Consider the following 22,294-nt stretch of genomic DNA (forward strand, 5'->3'; position numbering starts at 1 on the left):
TTCACTTCAAAGGCAGCTGTCAAGTCATCAATCACTATGCACAATCCACTCATAGTAGGGTAACGTCCATAACCTAAATATGACTGTAAAATCTATAGACGATGAGCTCTGGTACCCAGCATGTTGAGGTTTCCATTTCTAGTCCTCTTGAAGTTGTATTGACCAATAATGTTTGAGCAAGCTGTGCTTCAATTACAATAAACAGTCAACAAACTAATTCCCCAAAATGCAGCCTCATAAATCTGTCAGCCAGCAACACATTTAGTTTTTTTATTATCTTTGTCTTTGCATGTGTAAAAAATGAGCAGCAGAAGACCTGGCCTGAGTATCTGGTGGCTATCCTTCAAAAGGCGATCCATTCAGAGAGATTGCATTATGGGTAACACAGGCACCAGGTCTAAAAAAACAAACCGAAACATAATAAAATCTTTGTGTTTTGGGTGAAATGGCCCTTTAATTGTGACAAAAAGAGGCACTGCACTGATGGCTTTATCACAATATCTGTGCCCAAACTCACACTGACCATTTAACATCTATTAATATATACACAAGAAGTTCATAAGGTGTCCTATGAGACCCATAACAGCATCTTTATTTGAACAGAAGAGCTGCGCTTCAACAATACTGAGAGGCTGACAATATATTCATTTCTGTATTTACAGTTTTCTTCAGACAGCAGCAATAAGCCACATTTCTTTAAAGAAACACACTTCAGTCCTTAAATGGCATTTATTTTTTGAAAAAACACAACACGAACTTTTGTAAAATGCTGCTCACTTTGGCTTCCAGGTGTTAAAAAAGAAAAATCTTTGGTATTTTTTCTGTTTATATAAAATAAGGTTTGTCATAAGACATCTTTTTTTTTCAGCTGAAGCTGCCTTTTTTTAAAAAATGTTGAAAATGTAACGCACTGAAATTCAACTCGAAATAAAAACCCTGAAAAGCGAGACGAAGGAAAAATCGAGCTCTGATAAAAGAGGCCCGTTAAAAATGCATCAGCAGCACGCAAAGGGTGTGGAAAACAAATATTTCAGCATGTTTACAAGAGTTCAAACACACAAACATTCCCAAGTCGCTGCTTTTAGCCATCAAATCCTCTGGTGGGTTTTGCCCTCGGGAGTTAAAAGCAGCTGAAGCCCCGCGGGCGTCACCACACAGCCTGCTGGCTCCTCAGTCTGGATGACAGGTCTGTGACGGAGACGCCAGTACCGCTCTGCGCACACAAGGGGGCGGTGTTTAGTTGAAAGCAAAGCATCCACTGTAAACAAAGGTTCGTCTGGCAGGACAGACTCCTCGCCCCTGCTGTGTTGGTGGTCTGCAGCTCTGATTTTCAGAGATAAAATTAGCCGTTTCTTCATCAACCCTGGAGCGAGCAGAAGGGAACAATTTGCTCTGCTGCTCTGACGCTGTCACTGAGGGCTTCTCCTGGGGGAGGGGCAGGGCGAGGGGGGGCGGCGCACCGGTGGCAGGTCGTAGTGTCCCGGGATGTGGCTGTTCACCGGCAGGTCGTAGTGGCTCTGTGGGTCCTCATGAGGAGCGTGGCCGTGGGAGCTCTGACACTCTGAGGGGGAAAAGAACTCGCTGTGAGGACCAAACAGGCTGCCATTCTTTGTTTTAGTGCTGGAAAATATGCTGACTCTATTTTTTAAATAAAAACCCATCTGTGCATTCAGTCCTGCTGCTTTGGACTAGACTGGATGAGTTGGTTTGGCGTTACAGTCTGAGCTTACTCTGTGCTCAGTGTTTAATTCAACTTGTTGAACTCGGTCCTAAATAAAGCTTTCTAAAAGCCCACACACTCCAGGGTGGAAAAGCGTGCATTCACCCTCTGTTTAAATTTAAATAACATCATCTATAAATCGTTTAATAAGAGTCTAGCTCTCAGATGTGGGCACCCTGAACGAGGATATTAGCAAATAAACTAAAAACATCAGTAACAAACAGCAGTGTCGCATAATCACGTCGATGTCATGCCATGAAGTGGAAACACCTCCCTGTCTTTACTCTTTACTGTTCCTTTTATGTTTATAAACCCTTTATTACATGAACTGTGTTCTGGATCCATGCCAGAGTATTTAAAGACATTAAAGGTAATTTCGTTTATTATGACATGCGTACTTATTGTAGAATATACTGCAGAAAAAGTTGCTGCTCAGAATCCATCTCATCTACAATCGTTTGTATTTAGCTGCAAAATGTGCTGACGCAAAGAGTTTTTCCAAGCTTAATTTTCAACATCAATTTTAGTTAAATTAGGCTAGACTGGATTTGTTTGCACTTTGCTTTTCTTCATTTCAAAAGTCTTGTCTGGATGTCAGATCTTAAAAACCAGCTACAAATGTTGCAGTCATACAGAGAAGAGAATAGTGATTTAAACAACAGAGCGGCCACAAAGCTGGCTCTGTCATTACAACCACAGTCTTCTGTTTCAGGTAGAGTGAATGCAAATTGCAGTGATTTGTCTAAGAAAAAAAGACTGGACTCAATCCAATATGTGGATGAATGTAAGGATTTGATCCCGCAGACCTACACTTCGTTCCTCTGACTGCATATTGATGCATTACTAGTGTCCACAATACAATAAAAGCTAGGAAGAAAATCCTTCGGCTTCCTGTTTTTCCCTCTCCTCTCCCCTGCCCTTCCTCTTCCTTTAGTCTTTTATTTGTGGCAAACAGATGTTGATTCATTGGTCCATGACCTGAGGAAGTCTGGCCTGCCCAGCTGTCTAACAGGCCACAGACCTGTTTTAAGGTTTGACTGATAAGGACCTTAAAAGAGTTGCTATTTTTTGTTTTTTCTCCCAAAGCGGGTGGATCCATGGTGCCGTGGGTAGCACTGTAGCCTAATAAACTCAAGTTAATCCAAAGAATTATGTAAAATCAACTACAATATTGGGCCACACCTCTTAATCTTTGAATTCAGGTGTTTTTATCCTGTTGCCACGCTTGTATAAAACCATGTAGTCAAAAGAACGGATTGTTCTACAGATAAAAATTCATAACATCAAGGAGTGGGATCAGCAAGTGCTAACGCTCTGCAGGGTTCCACGTCTCCTCTGGCAGTAACATCAGCACAAAGACTGTACCAGGAGCTGCACGGCACAGGTTTCAGCTGCTGTAGGTGTAATGTGGTCCAGTATTTTTGTCCCTATAGTGTAAATCGCAGTTAGTTCCCACCTTACGATTACTTTACAATTCCTAATTTTAAAAACTCATAGTTCTTATTAAAATTAGCGTTAGAGTAGCTGGATCCAAATAGACTGGTTCATTCAAAAACACACACAGACCCACTGATGTTTGTATGATGGAAATATTGGACGTTTAACCATAACAATAACTAAGAAGGTTGTGGTGAAGTGTAAAACACTCCTCGGACTTGCAGGAGGTCAGAAGTGTTGCTTACCTCTGCGTAAGGTGGCCGTGTGGAACGGCGGCGGGGGCGTAATCTCGGTGTACGCGCGCTCCCTGGGCACGGCCGACTTCATCTCCATGTAGCTGCTCTCCGGGGGGCAGAAGGGCAGGGGCAGCCCGGGCAGGTCTTTGATGGTGGCGTACGGATTCTCGCTGTTCAGAGAGCTGCTGCTCACGGCTGCCGAATCCTTCAGCTCTGCAGGAAACAAATATTGAGAGATTAACTGCATATGAAGTCCATGCAGAGCGAGAATGGAGCATGATTGAGAGTTAAAGCCTAAGCCTACTAGATGAAGCATTCACTCCATGAAAAGTGAGATTTTCATCAGTATGCAGCTCTGTAAATTGCTGTACAGCTGCAAGTTAATGACTGTTGACGTAAATTTGTAGGCAGCACAAAGGACTTCCAGTAACTGTCGAGTACTGACATGGAAATTGAAATTTCTAGCAGTTTTACAAGCCTGAGAATTCCTCTGGGCTCAGGAGACAAATCATGACAGTAGAGGACGACGACAGCTTCTGAAGTTTCAGCTTTCTTTATAAAGTGCTGATGATCTTTTACAGCAATAAGGAATCAGCTTTAGTTTAATTGTACGCTGATGAAATTGTAGGTTTAACAGATCTGCCTAAAGTAAGTGAGCCTGTTGAGACGAAATGTGTTTTTTTCCATGAGCAATATTCAATAATGATATTTAAATAATCCAAAAAGCAGCTTCAGACTTCTTTGTCTCTTTATGGAACGATGCCGTGTTAGCAACAAACAAGATGAGAAAAAAATGTTCCCCAGTGACAGCAGAGGTGCAGCATTTAAAGAGCCGCAAACACAGAGACACTGAAAAAAGACCAATTACAACAGAAATGTTTCCAGGGGACAATAAAAAAATGGATGTAAGCTTACGGTTTGTCTGATGGTTTCTTTGTTTTATCACTCGCTTCATGAGTCACTGAATTTTGCAACAAGCACGTCTCAGCCGTCTGCCGCGTCTGTGTTTTCAGACCAGTCAAAATGTTTTCTCAGTCTGCTTAAATGTGTTTGCGCTACGAGGAGCTCTCAGGACCACTACACACAGCCCACGGCCGAGCATGTTATGAGCTTACTGTCTTTGTTTAACATGCATTTTAACATTTGCTAAATGGGACTAAACAAACAGTCCAGCTGAGGATGATGGGAATGTCATCAGTAAACAAGCAAGCCAAACTTTATTTGTGCAGCACACTTGATTCGACGTGGCATTCAAGGTCAAGTGTGAGCGGAGGTGAGTAAAAAAAACAAAACAACCTACAGATAATGTAAAATGAATGAGATTCAAATAAGTTAATAAATGCAAAGAAAATAAACAATGAAGAAGATCAAATCTGACTGAGTGTGCAAATCATGACAGAAGGCTTGATCTTTTGTGTGGCCTGGGTCCAATTCCACCCAGACTATCAGAAAATAATAGAAACTAATAAATAAAAAAATATAAATATAAAAATAACATTTAAGCAATAGAAGTGATAAAACATGGAAACAGGAATAAGATCGAATAAAAATTAAAACAACAATATGCAAGTAAAAATGTGGAAAACAAACATTCCACATGTCACAAGCACTAGAAAAAAAATGTGATCACATGGCGGCGAGAGATCGAACGCTACATTTTTCCACAAGTACATAGAGTTCCCCCAGAGGGGGCCTTTGAAACCAATTTACATGGACATCGAATTCACTCAAAGCTTGCTGTTAAAAAATTACACGGGTGTTAGAAGAAAAGTCCCCACAGTTAAAGCCTCTGTGGACCATGAATGTCTGTGTAAAATTCATGAAAAGCCATCTGATGGATAAAGGTGTGACGCTGGAGAACACTGTCATCCACAGACTGTCTAAATAAAGCAGACTTTGTAAGCATACTTTGGACAGCTTTTCCACAGCTAACCTCAGACTTCAGCAGTAAGTAAGAAAAGAGAGAAAATGAGGTGATAAACTACCTTTGTTGTAATATTTTCCGAGGCTGGCGCTGTAGCTGTAGCTCCGATCGATGCCAAAAGCTCCTGTTAACAATAAAAGACAAATCAGACGTCTTCATTTTGCTTTATAGCGAGCTAATCAAAAGCAGATAAACTGCTGTGGAAACCTGTAAAAATCAATCCCAGGTGAGTGATAGGTGCTGGCAATGCAACTCTCACCTTTTACGAAGTCCTTATTATTTTTATAGTCTCATATCGAGTGTGCCCCGCTGACTAGGAAATGTGATGGTCGATAAACTTTGCTCGAGATTATAAGCAGGAACTACTTAAGCTTCTTCCTGGCCTGAGGCTCTCAGCCATTACCTGTTTAAGCAGCTATGCTGGCGCAGTTACTGAAAAGAGCCTAAGAAATATTTGAAATCTAAACTTTTGCACTCCACTCCAAGCTTCACGCACAACTCTGATCAAGACCCTAAAAAAAGGGTTAAATTTGACTGAGACACTTTGATCCCTGACAGTTCAGCTTACCGAGGTTATTCTCCATTATCAGCTATGTTTTAACTCTTTCATTACCAATGAGGAACTACAGCAGATGTGTTTGGATCAAAAATAGATAGGGACTTATTCTTCTCATTTATATTCCAATTTTTCATTTTCAGATACCAATAAAATACTTTTCACTGTTCAAACAATAATTTCCAGGTCTGTCAACAAACTGTTTTAGCTCCTATCGCTTTAAAGGCCTCCCCTCCCTAAAAACCCCACTGTCTTCTGATTGGCTGCCCCTCCTCTCTCCTGCAACCAGAACCCTGGTGCCTGTAAGCCAGGCTTCTCTACTCATGTGCCTTTGGTGTCCCTGAGATGACTGTGTAAAAAGACCACACTGAGCTCATGTTAGCTCAGCACAAAATTACAAGAAAATGTCAGACTTTAAAAAAGCTTTTGGCTCGCAGGGATTATTTTACATTTACCTCATAATTTAAAACTTTGATCATGATTGTAATCATCTAACATCAGGACATGAGAGAAAATGAGAAAAGCGTGACATAGCACCCCCCCCCCCCCTTCATATATAAGGGTGGACAGCAAAACTGTGCAGCAAGCCCACTAGAGGCTTGCTGCACAGTTTAAAAAGGTTTAACTCTGTGGACATGGCCATCAGAGGAACAGCAGTTCTTTGCTTTCTCACTTTGCCAGAGGTCACCACTTAGTCATAATAATATAATATTAAACTTTAAATATAATCAGAAGTCTGCACAAATCCTTCTAAGAAAGGACACCTATGAGATCTTTGCACTTCAGCTTCATACTTGCTCTTCAGTGAAAATAAAGACGTTTGGTTGATCCCACATGAACTCTGATTAATGTTGCACAAGACGTTTTCTTTCCACCTGTTATGACCGTAATTAAAGAATGCATTTAACTTAAGTGACATAACTGTTTAATTATCGACTACAATTTGATCACTCTGTTATATTACTATGAGACAGGCAAAGATAATGTGATGACAGTAATGTCTTATTTTGTAACATCCCCCCCACAGACACACACACCCCTCACCGCCAGCCAGCAGTTGCAGATTTTGCTGATTACTTTAATGCCGCTGTGGTCAGAAGGTCAGGAAACCAGGTTCTTGCTTTTATAAGCTTGTAAATGTTAATGTGCTCATTTTATTCTAGTCTACAGCTGCAGGTGTGCCCTCTAAATGATCCTTATGTGAATCACGCAGTGGAGAGTCACCTAGACGGACCTGAGTCTTTGCGAGGCTCGTGGTGTTTCCAGTCTGCAGGCAGAGTGGCATTGGTCTCGACTCCAAACAGACCTCGTCTCTCCCTCTCTGCGTTCTTCACACTGCAGAACAGCTGGTTGTTGGTGTTCTGTAAGGCAGGAAAAATGATAAACCGTCGCAAATGTACAAAAGCCAAATGAAGCGCTGAGGACCAATGACCTACTGCGTCTACACGTTTTGGTATCATATGATTTCACAACCCCCTGAATACATAGCCAGCTGTTGCTGGCTGTCCAAATGACATATTCCTTCCATTGCTGCCCTTCAGTTGCAATGAGGCATGAAGCTTTCTCCTTAGATATCAGAGATGACATTCACCTTGATGGTGCGGTCGTGGTTGTTGGGGAGGTGTGGCAGCGGAGGCCTGTTCTGGCTCAGTGTGTGGTAGCTGGGGTTGGAGTAGTAATGGTGGTAACTGTGAGGAACATCTGCAGGACGAAAACAAACACATGGCATCACGTCTGCTGCTATTAAATTACCTCAAGGTCAATAAAATACATTCCACAATCACACAGGGTGAGATAGACATGAAACCGCACTGTGCATACAAACGACATCAACATCACAGTTCTCCAAAAATACTCAATATCCAGCGTAGATCGCTGACCGGCTGAATCTTCTTCTGCAAAGGCATGTTAGCAGTCAGCAGTGACAGCAGTCACAAATATAAATATTTACAGGGATTCAATAAGAATCCTCAACAACACCACAAAATCTGCCACAGTCCCACTTGTTGCAACATTTAATTTATCCCTTATGTATAAGATGACTTCAATTACTGCAGTTAATAAATGGCTGACACTGAGCATGATATCCATCTAGTTTACTGCACCAGTTTGTAAAACAATCAAATACGTTTGGCTGAATTAAATGGAAGTTTGAAACATATCTGACCATGCCTTCTTCTTCCAATTCTAACATACTATATCAAAAATTTGTTCAGTGATTTCTTTTCATAATAAATCTTATTCAGGTGGCCTTCACGTCCACTTAAATCACATTCGGTCATCAACTGTTGTACCAAAAGATACTGTTGTATTTTTTTAAAATATAGTTATGTTGATTTCTGACATCCTGCTTTATATTTTTAAGGCTTAAAAAGTGTTTTAGTGTCAGTTTGAACCTCCAGCAGGGAAGTCAAAAAGTGAAAATCAGCCGTCACATCAACACATTAATCAAAGAGTCAAATTTATATCCACAAACACAAATTTTCCTTTTTTTTTGGCTGCAATGACAACTCTCCCATCTACTAATTTATGTCTATGTACACAAAATATATAATATTTTCCAAAAGAGTGAAAAATCCACACGTTTGAGGGTGGAGTGATTGGCGGTGATGTGACCTATGTTGGTGGAAACCACTAGAACCATAGTGCTGGTCCCTCACGAGAGATCAAAAACTACTGTTCGATTTTGCACAGGGTAAGATTTAGAAAAAGACCCTGGTTTTGGTTCAAGTACAATGACTCCATTTTATTTTAAAGGCGGATTGTTGCGTGCCGGGGTGACGTGTTCCAGCTGGACAGGATCAACAACATACGTGCTGCAGACACAAAACATTCTTCTCATTGAAACACGTTAGCTTTACTGCAAAAAAAGGTTACTTGTCTCCAAGAACATGAAAAAATACATTACTTCTCCTGTTTTGCCACAAAGTGCATAAAGTGTGTTATTAGCCGTGCTGGAAAAAGAAGAGCAAACGTATGAAAGTAAAGATGAAAGCAGTTTCTAAGGTGACTGGATTTTCAGGTGCAGCTGCCTGTGCACGCTCCAGCATGACAGTAAAATACTGGGTGATTGTTCCCACTGAACATGTCAGATTGTCATTATCCAGCGATGTTCTCGTACCCCCCGTCTGCACTTACCAAACCTTACTGGAAACTGCATGGTGCTACACACTACCACATTGTAGGTTTAAGTTCAGTGCTAAATTATTGTTGCTGTAATTCAACCTCATATCCACAGGAGATGAATCCTGTGTTGAGATTCTGATGTTTCAAACTCTGAACAGTCTGACTGGATGTGTCAGATTTTACTTTGAATCTGTGTCCGTTTTATGTTACGCATGCAGCGCTCAGTGGGATGAGCCATTCTCTGCATGAGCAGACAGAAGCATCTTCAGACTGTACCTGGAACGGCATATTCAGAGTTGACGGTGCGGCTGGTGGAGAAGGAGACAGTCGGGGTGTTGTTCTGCTTTTCCTTCTGCCTGCGGCGGTAGAGCAGCAGCAGAGCCAGCAGCAGGACCACCAGAATGACAAGCACAACGATGCCGGCGATGGCCCCCCACGACTCCCTCTCTCCAGGATTAAGACGACTCATGACGCTCCCCGTCTGCTGAAAGGAGTCTGACAAGCAGAGGGTGGAAGGAGAGCTCAAGTACAACAACCAGAGCAGCTTTCATGATTAATTCATTATTATTATGAACACATTACAGGTTACATGTTCAATTCGGTTTTATTCATATAGCACCAAATCACAACAACAGTCGCCTCAAGGAGCTTTATATTGTACGGTACTGTAAATGTCAGTGTTATAACTCCCAAACTTCTGCTAACATGAGGTCCGTACCTTGCTTGCAGTCGTCGCCTCTGTTTTCACACACACAGTCTCCAGTAAATCTGTCACAGAGGAGGTTGGCTGGACAGGAACAGGTCTGAGCACAGAGCTGGCCGAAACGTCCCGGATCACACGCTGGAAAACAAAGTACATTTCTCTGACTTATTTCCCCTTCAGCAGCATCTGTGTGAGATATCTGTTGACGTTTTACAGGACTCACTTGATTGCTCCTATTATTCTGTTAGGCCTCATCTCAGCGAATCTGAGTCACTGAGCTGGTCCTGTGTTTGTGCTGCTTTTTAATGCAAATATCTGTTTTGTTTCAGTTGTTCTGGTGAAAATTCTAGTATTTTGTTAGTCGAGCACTAATTAGCAGGTGTTTGTTTCTCTGTGATGCATCTGGACAGTTTATGATTGCTGCTTGCTGACTAAGCTAACTGGCAACAGCTGGTAGTTTAAATATGGTCACTTCCAGCTCTAAAGAAAAGCAAGATGCTCAGATCAACGCCTCACATTGGCTGCTTCCAATGATTAGAGTGGGTCTATGGATAAAAGCAAGGCCCTGGCTGCTGGGAAGTTAAAATAGTGACTATTAATCAACAGATTACCACTTCAAGTTCTAACCCTGTAGATACTCTAAACAAATCAAAAGCACCGTACTGTCCACGCTCTCTCATCTCTGCATGAAATCCTGTGGCACTCACGTTTGGAGCAGTCGATAGCGGTCCAGCCTGGTAAACATTCACAGTGACCGTTCCGGTGGTTGCACGTGGAGTTGTTGGCACAGGGAAGACACACTTCAGAGCACTGTTTTCCAAAGTAGCCAGCTGGACAAACTGTAACCACAGAAAAGAACCTGCTAAATGTCCTGCACTCACTTGTAAATGAAAGATCAGCGGCTTTTTGTGATGACTGCTGATTAGTGAGAAAGCCCACCTTGGTCACAGTTTGGCCCAGTGTATCCAGGTAGACAGTCACACTCTCCTGTCACATGATGGCAGCGGTATGATTGGCCGCAGGACTGACACCTCATACTGCACTGGTCACCGTACGTACCCGTTCTGCATTCTGAGGGAAACAGTAGGGCTGATATTAGACAATGCACACAGCGAGCGAGTCTTTAAGTCGTTTTTTATTAACTCATCAGATACAACGCTCACTGTTTTGGCAGGTGACTCCCCAGTAGCCTGGGCGGCACACACACGCTCCAGTTTCCCTCAAACACGTGTCGCTGTTTGGACAATGCTTGAAGCAGGTCTGGTTACAGTGGCGCCCCCACAGGCCCTCTGAACACGGCTCACTGCAGCGGGGACCTAAAGGAAATGAAGCAGTGAGCACATAAACGAAGCAGGAAATTACAACTTTTATTGACTCTAATCACATCATTTAGTTTAATAAAGGACCTACAGTTTTACATCTGCTAAAGTAAAGAGCAGAATGCCTTTCACTATCCCAAGTGTAAATCAGTTACTGATCTAAATACATAAAAACATGGTTATAATTGGATAAAAATGTAGTTGAAATGATAAGCAGGAACAGAGAGAAATGGGAACACGAGGGTTTTTTAGTGGTTAACAGTTTCAGAAATGTTGCTGCTGAGCAGCCAACTCTGAAATATTTGGTAATTTAGTGTTCTCACCAAAAAGATTTTTCAAAACTGTAACTAACACGTTTTCCCCGAAACACAAAGAGCCTGTTTTATTTGCATGGATGGGAGGTGCAAAACCAGAAAAAAGCGCTTTTCATACTGGGCCAGTCTAGCAGCCTTTACGAGGCTGCACTGGGGTATGGACGTAAGAGTGAAACACTAACATCAGCATGTCAACGTTCACCTTCACTAGCACGAAACACACACGTGTTAGGTTAACAGAGTCCTCTCTGAACCCCCAAAATATTAGTCTCATCGAGTCAATAGAAGAATTGTTGGAGGTCAATAAGAGTGCAATATGTATGACTTTAACCCTGTGAGGTCATAAACATAAGCCAGATCATATCTCTTAGACAGAGCGAAAAAATGACTTTCTTGGAACAAATGTAAAAAATATTTCATGCATGTTAGAAGGTTTCGTTTTTGTCCCATATTTGTTAAAACACAGGAGAAAAATGTATTCACAAATGAAACGCTCTGTTTTCAAAGGGTTACAGTTTAGACCTCACAGGTCGAGTCAGGTGGTGTCGCGACAATCAGAAAAATGAATTTCAGATTGAAAAAAATTCATCTGGACAGATGAGTAAGGCAACAAATGTTTAAGATCACCGCCTTCCCTTTTTAAATGGTCATATATGAAAAAGAAGGAGGAAGGAATTGGTGTTTAGTAATTCAGTTCAATTCAGCTTTATTTATACAGCACCAAATCACAACAACAGTCACCTCGAGGTGCTTTACATTGTAATTTAGAGCCTACAATACAGTGAAAACCCAACAATCATATGACCCCCTATGAGCAGCACTTTGGCGACAGTGGGAAGGAAAAACTCCCTTTTAACAGGAAGAAACCTCCAACAGAACCAGGCTCAGGGAGGGGCGGGGCCATCTGCTGCGACCGGTTGGGGTGAGAGAAGGAAGACAGGATAAGAGAGACAGAGATTAGTAACTAGTATGATATCTGATAGTAAGAAACTTGATTAATTGTACAAATCTGATTGGCTCTGACACTTCTTACATTTACAGCTAGACTTTCTTTAAGTCACACAACAATGAGAATAAAGGATGGTTTAAAACCTGTGGCTCACAGTTTATCAGACCAGACTCATCTGTGACACCAAAGCCAAGCTGGCAGCGATACATCAGCAGGACGTCATCACTTACCAGACCAGCCTGGCAGACAGTGGCACTCCCCAGTGGTAGCTTGGCAGCCGTCGGCATGAACACAATCACACCTCTTCAGGCAGCCAGGCCCAAACGTGCCCATCTGCACAATGAACAAGTGCCAACGGGCAAAGAACTGTCAGGGGAATCTCCTCCACATTCGGCCAGCCCAGTCAGAGTGAGACAAAATACTACACTGGCAATGTGATGTTGTGTAGACAGCCTGGTGGGCTGGCATCGCAAAGACAAGAGGGGTACTTTTCCAAAATGCAGATTGAAGCATACAGAGGGCGAGGTAAGGGATTCAAAGCTGGACACTTCTACGGGCTGCTTAATCAGAAAACAGACAACCCCTAGAATTATCAGCCGTATGATTTAAGTGTCAGGCTTATCAAAGACGCCATTCGTCTCATCAGTGTGACATGGACTAAACACAGACCAGACTTTTCTTATCTTGGAGAGCATTTATGTTACACAGTGACAAAGTGACAACCACTGCTTTTATTTTGTTTATATTTTATATGCATTCAGTGTGTTATTGCACACTTATTAATTAAGATCTCCATTTACCTTTATCTGCTGATTTGTTGTGACAGGTTATTTTTATTAAATACACAATATCAATATATGTTATATATTTGCTTACATTTCAGTTTCCCCATCGAGCTGAGTCATAAAAGCATTATTGCTGTTACTCTGTGCACTTGTGTGCAGGCATGGTGTCTGACAACATCCGTATTCAAGGTTCAAGGCTGTTTTATTGTCGCCCTACAGAGAAAACTGTCTGAGACTAAAGACACTGCTGTATAGGACAGACGTGTCACAAAACAGCGCTCCCTGTTGTCTTGTAAAAGGATGAATCTATTTGATACCTGGTTTTCCAACATCTTTTACAACTTCAAGGGTAAATATTATATATAACTCCTGCCAGTATCTCCAGATACTCACCGGGCACGGTTGGTCACAGCGCGCCCCCTGCCAGCCAGCCGTGCAGGTGCAGGATCCATCTGCAGGGTTGCATTTTGCTCCGTTGGCACAGTGACACGTGGCATTGCATCCTGGACCCCAGGTTCCTTCGGAGCAGGGGATGGAGCAGTCCGGTCCTCGCCAGCCTGCAGACCCACAATCAACTGTAAGTCTTTGTTTTCCTTTTGGCCAGTTTTCCTTCATGATTGTTTTTCTTTATTCATCACCTTCTTTGCAGAAACAAGTTCCATCAATCGGTGAGCAGTCCACATAGTTTTTACAGGAGCACTCCAGGGAGCAGTTCTTGCCATAGGTGCCACTTTTACAGGGATTTTCACAGTGAAGCCCCTGCAGTAACCCCCAAAGTTTGGTTTACATGAAGACACAACAGGTATAGAAAGTGAGTCATGAGTCGTTAATCTACTCTACCACTGACCGTGAAGCCCGGGGCGCAATGGCATCGTCCTGTGGCCCCATCACACACCCCTCCATTCACACAAAGACACGGCTCCAGGCAGCCATGACCATAGAAACCATGAGCGCAGGTCTCATTGCAGTATAGTCCCGCCCAGCCCGGTTGGCATGTGCACTCTCCTTTCATTGGATGGCAGCTGGAGAGTGTAAGCAGACATAAATATGAATGGAGCAGTGAGAAACAGAGGACCTAATGCCAAAGAAAACCCACAGTCAGCGCCTGTCTACATGTACTTCAGTACTTGTCTTCATACTGCAGAGGGGCACGAAACCACTTTAAAGAAATTATATTTGATGCTGCCATTTTTCTGAGCTGGAGAATAATCTCATTGGTTGACTTTATGGTTGATGGAGCCACTGCAGCATAAGATGTTAATCAGGCTCCGTGATGCCCACAAAGGCCTGAGAAATGAAAACATCTGTGGCCGTGTGGTCTGCTTAAAGCAGCTCTTTAATTACATTTTGTGCTGCAACATTATGATACGATATGATAACATTTAACCTATACTTGGGAATTTCCAGGTAAACCTAACTGGATGAAGATCCTGGAATAGACAAGATTATTATAGGAGATCTCATTTGGTCTCATTTGGGAAGGATCCCAGAGAAGGACTTGGAAAACATGGCTTTCTGGCTTCATATAAGCACTGATGGATGGATGGTTGGATAATATAAATAACATGCCATCAGCCTCAGTTAAAATGGTGCAATACTATGCAGATAAAGTAAATAACACATATTTATGAACCAGTTATTATAATATTATTGTTCAGGATCTTTTTGAGAAATATCTGAGAGTGTTGTGAACACGAACTATATAATTAATAAAACTGTGTGTCCTGTAAAACCTACAGCGTTATTAAAAGAAGAAGAAAAAAACACCCTTTGGTTAAACAGCGCAACATAAAGTGTAGAACAAGGGTAGCGTCAAATATGTGAATTCAAATTACAAGAATGTTTTTTTAATTTGTCACTTCACACTGCATGCATCACTATTCAAAGCAGTAAATGAAGCTTTTGCCAGACTCATGTAAGAGCTGCTCTTACCTGAGTGTGTGTTTGTCCTGACAGAGACACGTGCGCTCACAGTGCATGCCATATATGCCGTCTGGGCACATCCTGTCCCTGCAGTGCGGACCGCTGAAGCCCGGCTCGCACAGACAGGCTCCATCGATGTTGTAGCAGCGCGCACCGTTAGCACAGTCGCACACGCCTTTACAGTCCTGTCCGTAACTACCTGCAGCACACTCCTCCTTACACCTTAATGCAGGAAAACACACAGACAGAAAAAAGCTGGGGCAATGGGATAAAATATACAAATGTGTGTTTGAGCACAGTATGCACAAACCAAATCTAAACGTTCTGCATTCCTGTGCCTCTGCTGTTTGATTTTGCCTGAATTTTGGAGAAAAACATGCTCAAATTACTCCTGTTCACTTACAAGAAATCATAACCAGGCTGCCTTTTAATTTGAAGACAAAAAAAATGGATGACAGTGTCAAAACAATTTAAAGTGCTTTCTCCAGTCAAAGGTTTCAATTGTAATGTCGAGAAGACAACTTTTCTCTGTCGGTGACTAATCCAAACATTAGACGTGGCACCGGTAAGCATACTGGAGAGGCACCTGCACAGGAAAAGCAAGAAAAGGCGGAAACAACCACATGCCGTCCAAAGATCCACTATCACTTGCTTACCTGTGACCAGTGAAACCTTTAGCACACTGACACTGTCCAGTTTCAGCGTCACATTTTCCGTTGTTGTGGCAAACACACTCCTCAGTACAGTTTGGCCCAAACCTTCCTTCTGGACATCGCTCGGTACAGACTGGACCCTGAACAGCAGAATGGAAAAATCATTAAGCACACAGAAAAACAAAAAAGACAAATGGATATAGATGCGTTATTGCAAAAAGATGGACTAAAATGCCACCGGCGTCTGCACTCACTGAGAAAATAATGTGCTGTCAGATGGGCTCGCAATCAGAACAACATGTGCAAGTCATGCAAGTGCATCCTTTCAAAATGTCAGTGTTACAAAAAAGTGACTGTTTTTCCAGAATTCGAAGCCAGCTGGAACATGAAACACGAGCTAATTTAAAACCTGGCAACCTGCATGAGTAACAGAAAAGTGTGAGCTAAAAGCCTCAAAATATACCGTCCATCCAGGTGGGCAAGCGCAGATCCCTTTGCCTTTACAGATGCCACCATTCTGGCACGGGCATCGCGCCTGGCATTTCCTCCTACACGAGGTCTCACAGCTGGGGGGAGAAAAAAGATGGCTTACTGTCTCCTGACTGCAATTAACTGCTTTTAGCGACAAAAGACTGCATTTGTGTTGGTACATTACTCAGAAACCTGCAGTACTCATTTTCAGCTCCATTAAAAAAAAATTATAGAGCGGTGTTGAATATTACGCAGTTCAAAATAAACCTTATCAATCTTTAAACTTTCCAGGGTGGACTTGCAGACTCCATGAATGTGGAAGAACTGAGATGAAAAAGGCAGCTAGTTTATTCATCCTTTTGAAAACTGATTGATGCTCAATAAAGAAGAAACATATATTTCACAAGCTATAGGACCTTCTGCCGCCTGGCAAATTTCACCGGAAATGCGTTAAAGGGCGTCTTTCACTTGGACTTATGGTTCCAGCTTTTTTTTTCTTTAATCTTTTGTCTTTTCTTTAAGTTTCTTTTCAACTTAAAGAAAAGAAACACTTTGCAGGCATGTTCTTTATATTGTGGTTTTGTCAGCTGCACATCCATGATTTAAATCTCCCGTTTCTCTGCATCCCAAAGATGCTCTATTAGACTCAGATCTTGGGATCATTTAAACGTTGTTATGCTAAATAAAAGCTGCTCAGTATAACCTGAGCTTTGTTACATGGTGCATTATCCTGCCGGAAGCAGTCGTCAAAAGAAGGTTGCACTGTGCTCATAAATACTTGATGTTTACTTGATGCTAAGGGCCTCAAAGTGCGTCAAGAAAATATCCAACACATCATTACAAAATCAACAACAAGCTGAAGCTTTGATCCAAAGCAAGATGGATCCATGCTTTCATGTTGTTTACACCAAACTGTGACCCTGCCATCCAAATGTCACAACAGAAACTGAGACTAATTAGATCAGGTAATATTTCCCAAACTGTTGTCATCTGATTTTGTTGGGTCAGTTTCCTGTTTTTAGCTGACAGGAGCGGCATCCAGTGTGGTCTTCTGCTGCTGTAGCCCATGTGTGTTGTGCATTCTGAAATGTTGGTCTGCGTACTTTTGTTGTAACAAGTTGTGAAAATACAGAAAAACATAATAGATCAACTTCTGGACTCAATTTTAGAATTTTTCATGCAGTTTTTATGTCTAAAAGTAGCTGAATATGTAAAAAGAATCAAGATGATCCATCAATTCCTCTTCCGGTAATGCAGAATGTGTCTTTAACCAATCACATTAGAGATTACAACCATCGCAAGGATATTACATTTTCTAAAACGGATGATATGAAAACGCTACAAATACACACAATTATTGACCCAGATTTATCCCCTAATCTCTGTTGCCAAGCCGCCTTTTTTATTTAGCTCAAAGTGGAGTGTTGTGCTTTCACATTGGCAGAATGAGAGTTTCCACTAATGTGTAGTGGGGAAATGTTTTTACTGCTTACTCATCCTCAGGGGCATCTAAAAAACAGGGCGTAACAGATGACTCATGGAGTACAGAGTAGACCATCGGGGTCTCTTTTCAATCTTCGAATTAACTCACGGAAACAAATAAAAAGATGGATCAGCAAAGAGGAAGATGAGGGTCTAACATACCTCTGGAGAACATTCGGGTAATTAAGTAGGGTCTAATCAAGTGCTGTAATAAATGTCTCCCAAAAGAAATAACTAACAAAGTACAATATTCTAAAAACGGCTCCTAATGAAAAGGAAAATACACTGTTAACTTTTAGCAAGAGCGACTCGCAGAAGGCTGCTAAAATATCCGAACTGTTAGATGGATTGCAATCTAATTTTATACAGGCACTCATGGCTTCCCAATCCTAAATTCATCCCACCGCACCTCCATAATAAACGGGACCCAAAGAATCTGCTGCCAACGTCTCACAGAGGTCCAGGCCCCGAGGGGTCGGAGCTATTTTGGTGTGCATCTCTTCAGCATTTCTAATTAGTGTGTCAGGCATCATTCTGATTTGATTAACTTCTTGGTTACCGCTAACACAACTGCTAACAAGGTATCAATCTTCAAGCTGTATATTTTCTTGCATCCGATAACCTAAATATAGTCCCACAAATGTCTAGTGTGATCTTACTTTTGCTCACCAGACGCTTTCAGCACATTAGGATGAATATCTGCTTCGACTCTTAGGATTAATCAAGAATCTGACCATATTTCTCCATCAGAATTTCTTCCATAGCCTGGAGCTGAAAGTCGATTTTTGTACCTTACATTCCCAATAATCATCTACTAACATTTCTTCTAGTGTCACCACAAGGTTACTCACAGACTTTAGATGTGCTTTCAATATTTATTCCCCAAGCAGAAATGTGAAATAACTGCCTACCCTTTGAGTTTTAATCCAGCACCATCATGGGGCCAGAATTTGTGAGATAATTGTCAAAGTATGCAATATATACATATACAAAGTACAGACTCGGCTGCTAAGAAAATGTTAGCATTAACAGATGAAGGAAAGCTGGTGAATATGGTTAATGTCGGCACTTTGGATTTGTCATTTTGTCATCATCGTGCTTGCACAGCTGTGGTGTCTGTGAGGTGGCCTCATGCAAATCTCACCCAAGAGTCAGATTTTGAATGAAACTGAAAAGTAAGTTCTTCATAGAGAAACATTGCCAATGTCTGTAAATTTTTATCACTTTTTACAAAGTCAGTGTTGGATTTTAGATATGCTAAGCTGTTTTGTTTGTTTGGACTTACTAAGTCCCTGTGAATCCATCCCGACAAATGCACTCTCCTGTTGCTTTATCGCAGGATCCTCCGGTTGCACACTTGCACCTCTGCAGACAGCGCTTCCCAAATGTGCCTGCTGGACACGACTCTTCACAGTAGCGTCCATTGAACCCTGGAGGACAGCGACATGATCCCTTCACAGGGTCGCAGAGAGCTCCGTTCTCACACTTGCACTGATGCTTGCAGTTCGCTCCCCAGTGTTTATCGTCACAGTCTGAAAGGTCAAAGGGCAAACTCAGTGTACTGAATCATGTAAAACATTAGCCTTTTCCAACATTTTTATATATCTTTTGATTTTGTTTCAAACTGAAAGAGTTAGTTCCTATATAGATCTATACCGCAATCATGGTATTGGCTTGCTCAGATCATACCTTCAGATCTCATATGGGGCACATGTAACCTGTTTCAGCCTGCTGCACAGCTTCTCCTTGTAATTGTCTGACTTAATGTCACGTCTGCTGCCATGCATGCTCTGTCATCTACTGGGGCTCTTGTTGCAGCTCTCCACGTATGGCCATAGCTTTTCTATAGCTCTTAACTGCAGCCAGGGGGGTAGTAACGAAATAAATACAGGAACCTGCAACATGGGCTCCTCTTCTTTGTGTTTGTGCTGTTGTTGGTGTTTAACTCTGGGGAATATAAAAAGATCTCATCTGGAGTGGAGTGAGGCCAAGTGTTAAAAACTTTTTTGATCCTTGATGCTTCATCTTTGTTCCCCTTTTCAAGCCAACTTTTCCAGCCATGAGCATTTGACCCACACATAACTCTCTCACCATAAGGGGATGAATCGTTGGCTTTTTTAGGACTTCCACCAAGCTCGTCTCTGCATGGGCTGATGTCCCACAATCCCTTTGTGTGAACAAAGACAAACTGACGCAGGACTGTAAATGGCGCATTGAGGGGTGTTCAGAAAGAAGAAGACTAGCAACTGTTCAATGACCACAGACCCTGGAATGTCATTGAAATTCACCAATTTGCAGAGATGAGTCAGAGTAACACTGACCAATGAGAAGAGAGCACACCCTGAGATATGTTCTTCTCAACTTTGAGGGAAGCAACTGAAGCAACTGCCAACAGGAGAAATTGATACCACTGACTGGCATGTGATGAGGTGAGAAATACAAGTACAACATACATAATGATGTTCTAAAGTCTAAGTGAAACAAGCAATCACTTCATATGTGGATGAGACTTTAGGAAGAACTGGCAGGATGCAGAGCAGAGCCACGCGGCCCGATTACAGCAGATGGAAACGATGATCTTCTTTCAGCTGAAGTGGTCCTGATTGAGCTCAGCTAAAAAAGGATTCAGCTCAGCTTTCAAACACGTCTTTCCAAAAATCAGACTGAGCATGTGTTTATACAGGACATCGCATTACTGTATTTATTCTGAAGAAAAGTTGTCCTTTTGTTTTGTTTTTTTCCACAACCCCCACAGCTCGTGCAGTCACACGACTGCACACACTCACACGACGGAGCTTCTCACTTTCATTGCCCACATTTTCCAGTGATTTAAACCAGTCGTTTTCCAGTAAAACCTCCTGCTTCTCTAAACAGTGAGTCAAAGCTACTCTGCGATGCTGGAAATGAAATAAAAACACCGAGTCAAAATAAAATTACACATGATTATTGAAACTTGCATACGGTGCAAGTATGATGATTTTGTGTCCGTTCTGTTGCTCCTAATTGATTTTCCTCCCCACACACTGTTATGTACGCTCAAATATATGATGTCATGGGAAACAAACAGAAACAAATGTGATTAGATTCTGTGCCCTGTTCAACAACAACAAGAGAGGGAGTGTCTGATGCCATTCTTCCCCAACCAAATCTATCCCTTTAGCTCGCAAATGTTACGTTACTGGCAGATAATTTGGAATTGGCAGGGAGATCTGCACGGAGAGGATTTTGATGGAAAATAATGCAGGAGCCTGGTGATTGGCTCTCGAGGCTTGTACGCAGAGGAAATTCACACAAGGTTTGGATTTCAGTTCATGATGAAGAGATCTTAGTCCATGGAGAGAACCCAGATTGGTCATGGGTGCATTCTTAAAATTTCTCATCAATTACCTCGACTATCTTGGACATCGGAGAAAACGTGATATCCAATAACACTGACGTAACTGATGGATGGGAGTCGGTTATCTTCTCCAGAGCTAAAAGTGTTTCCAACAATTTCACGCTGACCTGCAGTGAATCATCCTCTGCTCTGTGAGCTACACTCCATGCGTGTACGTGTCTCACTCCCACCTTTGCCGGTGTTGAACATACGCCCGAGCACGGCTTAGAAAAATACAAGGAACTGCACTGACTGTTACTCTCAGCATGTACAGCCAAATTTGTCGTGGAGCAAATCGCGCTGCCACAGACTGTAGAGTTTATTGCACTTACTCGAAGCCTCTTTTGTTTAAAAGAACTTCACTTGTTCTCTGTGTGGGCATTGGAGAAGGCAGTATGTCACGTTGAGTAACGAGAAACTCAGCTGGAGCAGCGATTATGTTTACACAGGCATTCTCCAGGGCACCAGGGCAGATTTACTGAAGGGCTCTGAGAGCTGACTGCTGATACAACCAGCAGTTGTTTGAGTGAGTGGATGAAATTTACCAGAGTGGACGTGAACAGGAAGCTATAATCCCATTTTTATTAGTCTTACTGTGGAAATTGATTTTCAAGAGGATAAGTAATCTGGATATATGTGAATTTAAACTTTCGATACAATGATTATAAATCCCTTTTGCCATGCTTGTTACTTGGGCTTTCAATATCGGATATGGACAATTTATTCTTGATATAGCTGTATAAGAGGTATCAAACATGCAGTGGTCTGATAGTGCTGCTACTGTATCAGCTGCGTTCGCTCAAAGAAAAAGAAAAATGTCTTCAGTGGAGACATTGGCCTTGTTTCTGTTGCAGGAAACAGTTTCATCAGTTGCATGTTTGTGCATGCTCTTACTGCAGAAACCAGCCTGTAGGACCTCTTTCTGAGTTCTTGCCATGAGAGAAAACAAGCGCAGTCACCATTTAAGGCATGTGTGAGCTTCCCCCAAAACTGCTGAGTCTTGCTCAACGCTGATTATGAAAACTCAGAAAAAGCTTTCTTTCATGTAATCACATCCTCCTCCACATGAATGCAGTCGCATTGGGAACCCAGTACAGCTTAAATCAAGTTATGGAAACATATTTTCACATGTTAACATTAGTTGCTATGACTTTGCTCACTTGTCTCCGAACCCTCTCTTTTTCTCCTGTCTCTTTACTGCCCTCCTAGCTTAAGGGTTTTCAGGACATACATGCAGCAAATGTTTTGCTCATGTTGACATGTCTTAATTTGCACAAACATGGATTTCCCCAGCTTCTATGTAATCATAGCATGTGAAAA

At 42.0% G+C, this 22,294-nt stretch overlaps 1 protein-coding gene across 1 annotated transcript in view; it reads right to left on the bottom strand.

Moving 5' to 3' along the window:
- Positions 1–851: 851 nt before the first annotated feature.
- Positions 852–22,294, bottom strand: part of pear1 (platelet endothelial aggregation receptor 1) — a 57,622-nt gene continuing 36,179 nt past the window's right edge. Inside the window, exons 6-23 of the mRNA XM_005750950.2 lie at positions 18,884–19,130; positions 16,109–16,211; positions 15,649–15,785; positions 15,002–15,214; positions 13,917–14,091; positions 13,708–13,828; positions 13,463–13,626; positions 12,515–12,617; positions 10,866–11,018; positions 10,642–10,773; positions 10,410–10,541; positions 9,718–9,840; positions 9,276–9,494; positions 7,465–7,574; positions 7,108–7,234; positions 5,379–5,441; positions 3,403–3,606; positions 852–1,561 (exon numbers count right to left, since the gene is read on the bottom strand). Coding sequence (XP_005751007.1) covers positions 1,410–1,561; positions 3,403–3,606; positions 5,379–5,441; positions 7,108–7,234; positions 7,465–7,574; positions 9,276–9,494; positions 9,718–9,840; positions 10,410–10,541; positions 10,642–10,773; positions 10,866–11,018; positions 12,515–12,617; positions 13,463–13,626; positions 13,708–13,828; positions 13,917–14,091; positions 15,002–15,214; positions 15,649–15,785; positions 16,109–16,211; positions 18,884–19,130 — 2,678 coding nt within the window. The 3' untranslated portion in view covers positions 852–1,409. The remainder of the gene's footprint in view (positions 1,562–3,402; positions 3,607–5,378; positions 5,442–7,107; positions 7,235–7,464; positions 7,575–9,275; positions 9,495–9,717; positions 9,841–10,409; positions 10,542–10,641; positions 10,774–10,865; positions 11,019–12,514; positions 12,618–13,462; positions 13,627–13,707; positions 13,829–13,916; positions 14,092–15,001; positions 15,215–15,648; positions 15,786–16,108; positions 16,212–18,883; positions 19,131–22,294) is intronic.

The sequence above is a fragment of the Pundamilia nyererei genome, unplaced genomic scaffold, assembly GCF_000239375.1.
Source record: "Pundamilia nyererei isolate P.nyererei 1_Seehausen unplaced genomic scaffold, PunNye1.0 scaffold00294, whole genome shotgun sequence".
In the NCBI taxonomy this organism is placed as follows: Eukaryota; Metazoa; Chordata; class Actinopteri; order Cichliformes; family Cichlidae; genus Pundamilia; species Pundamilia nyererei.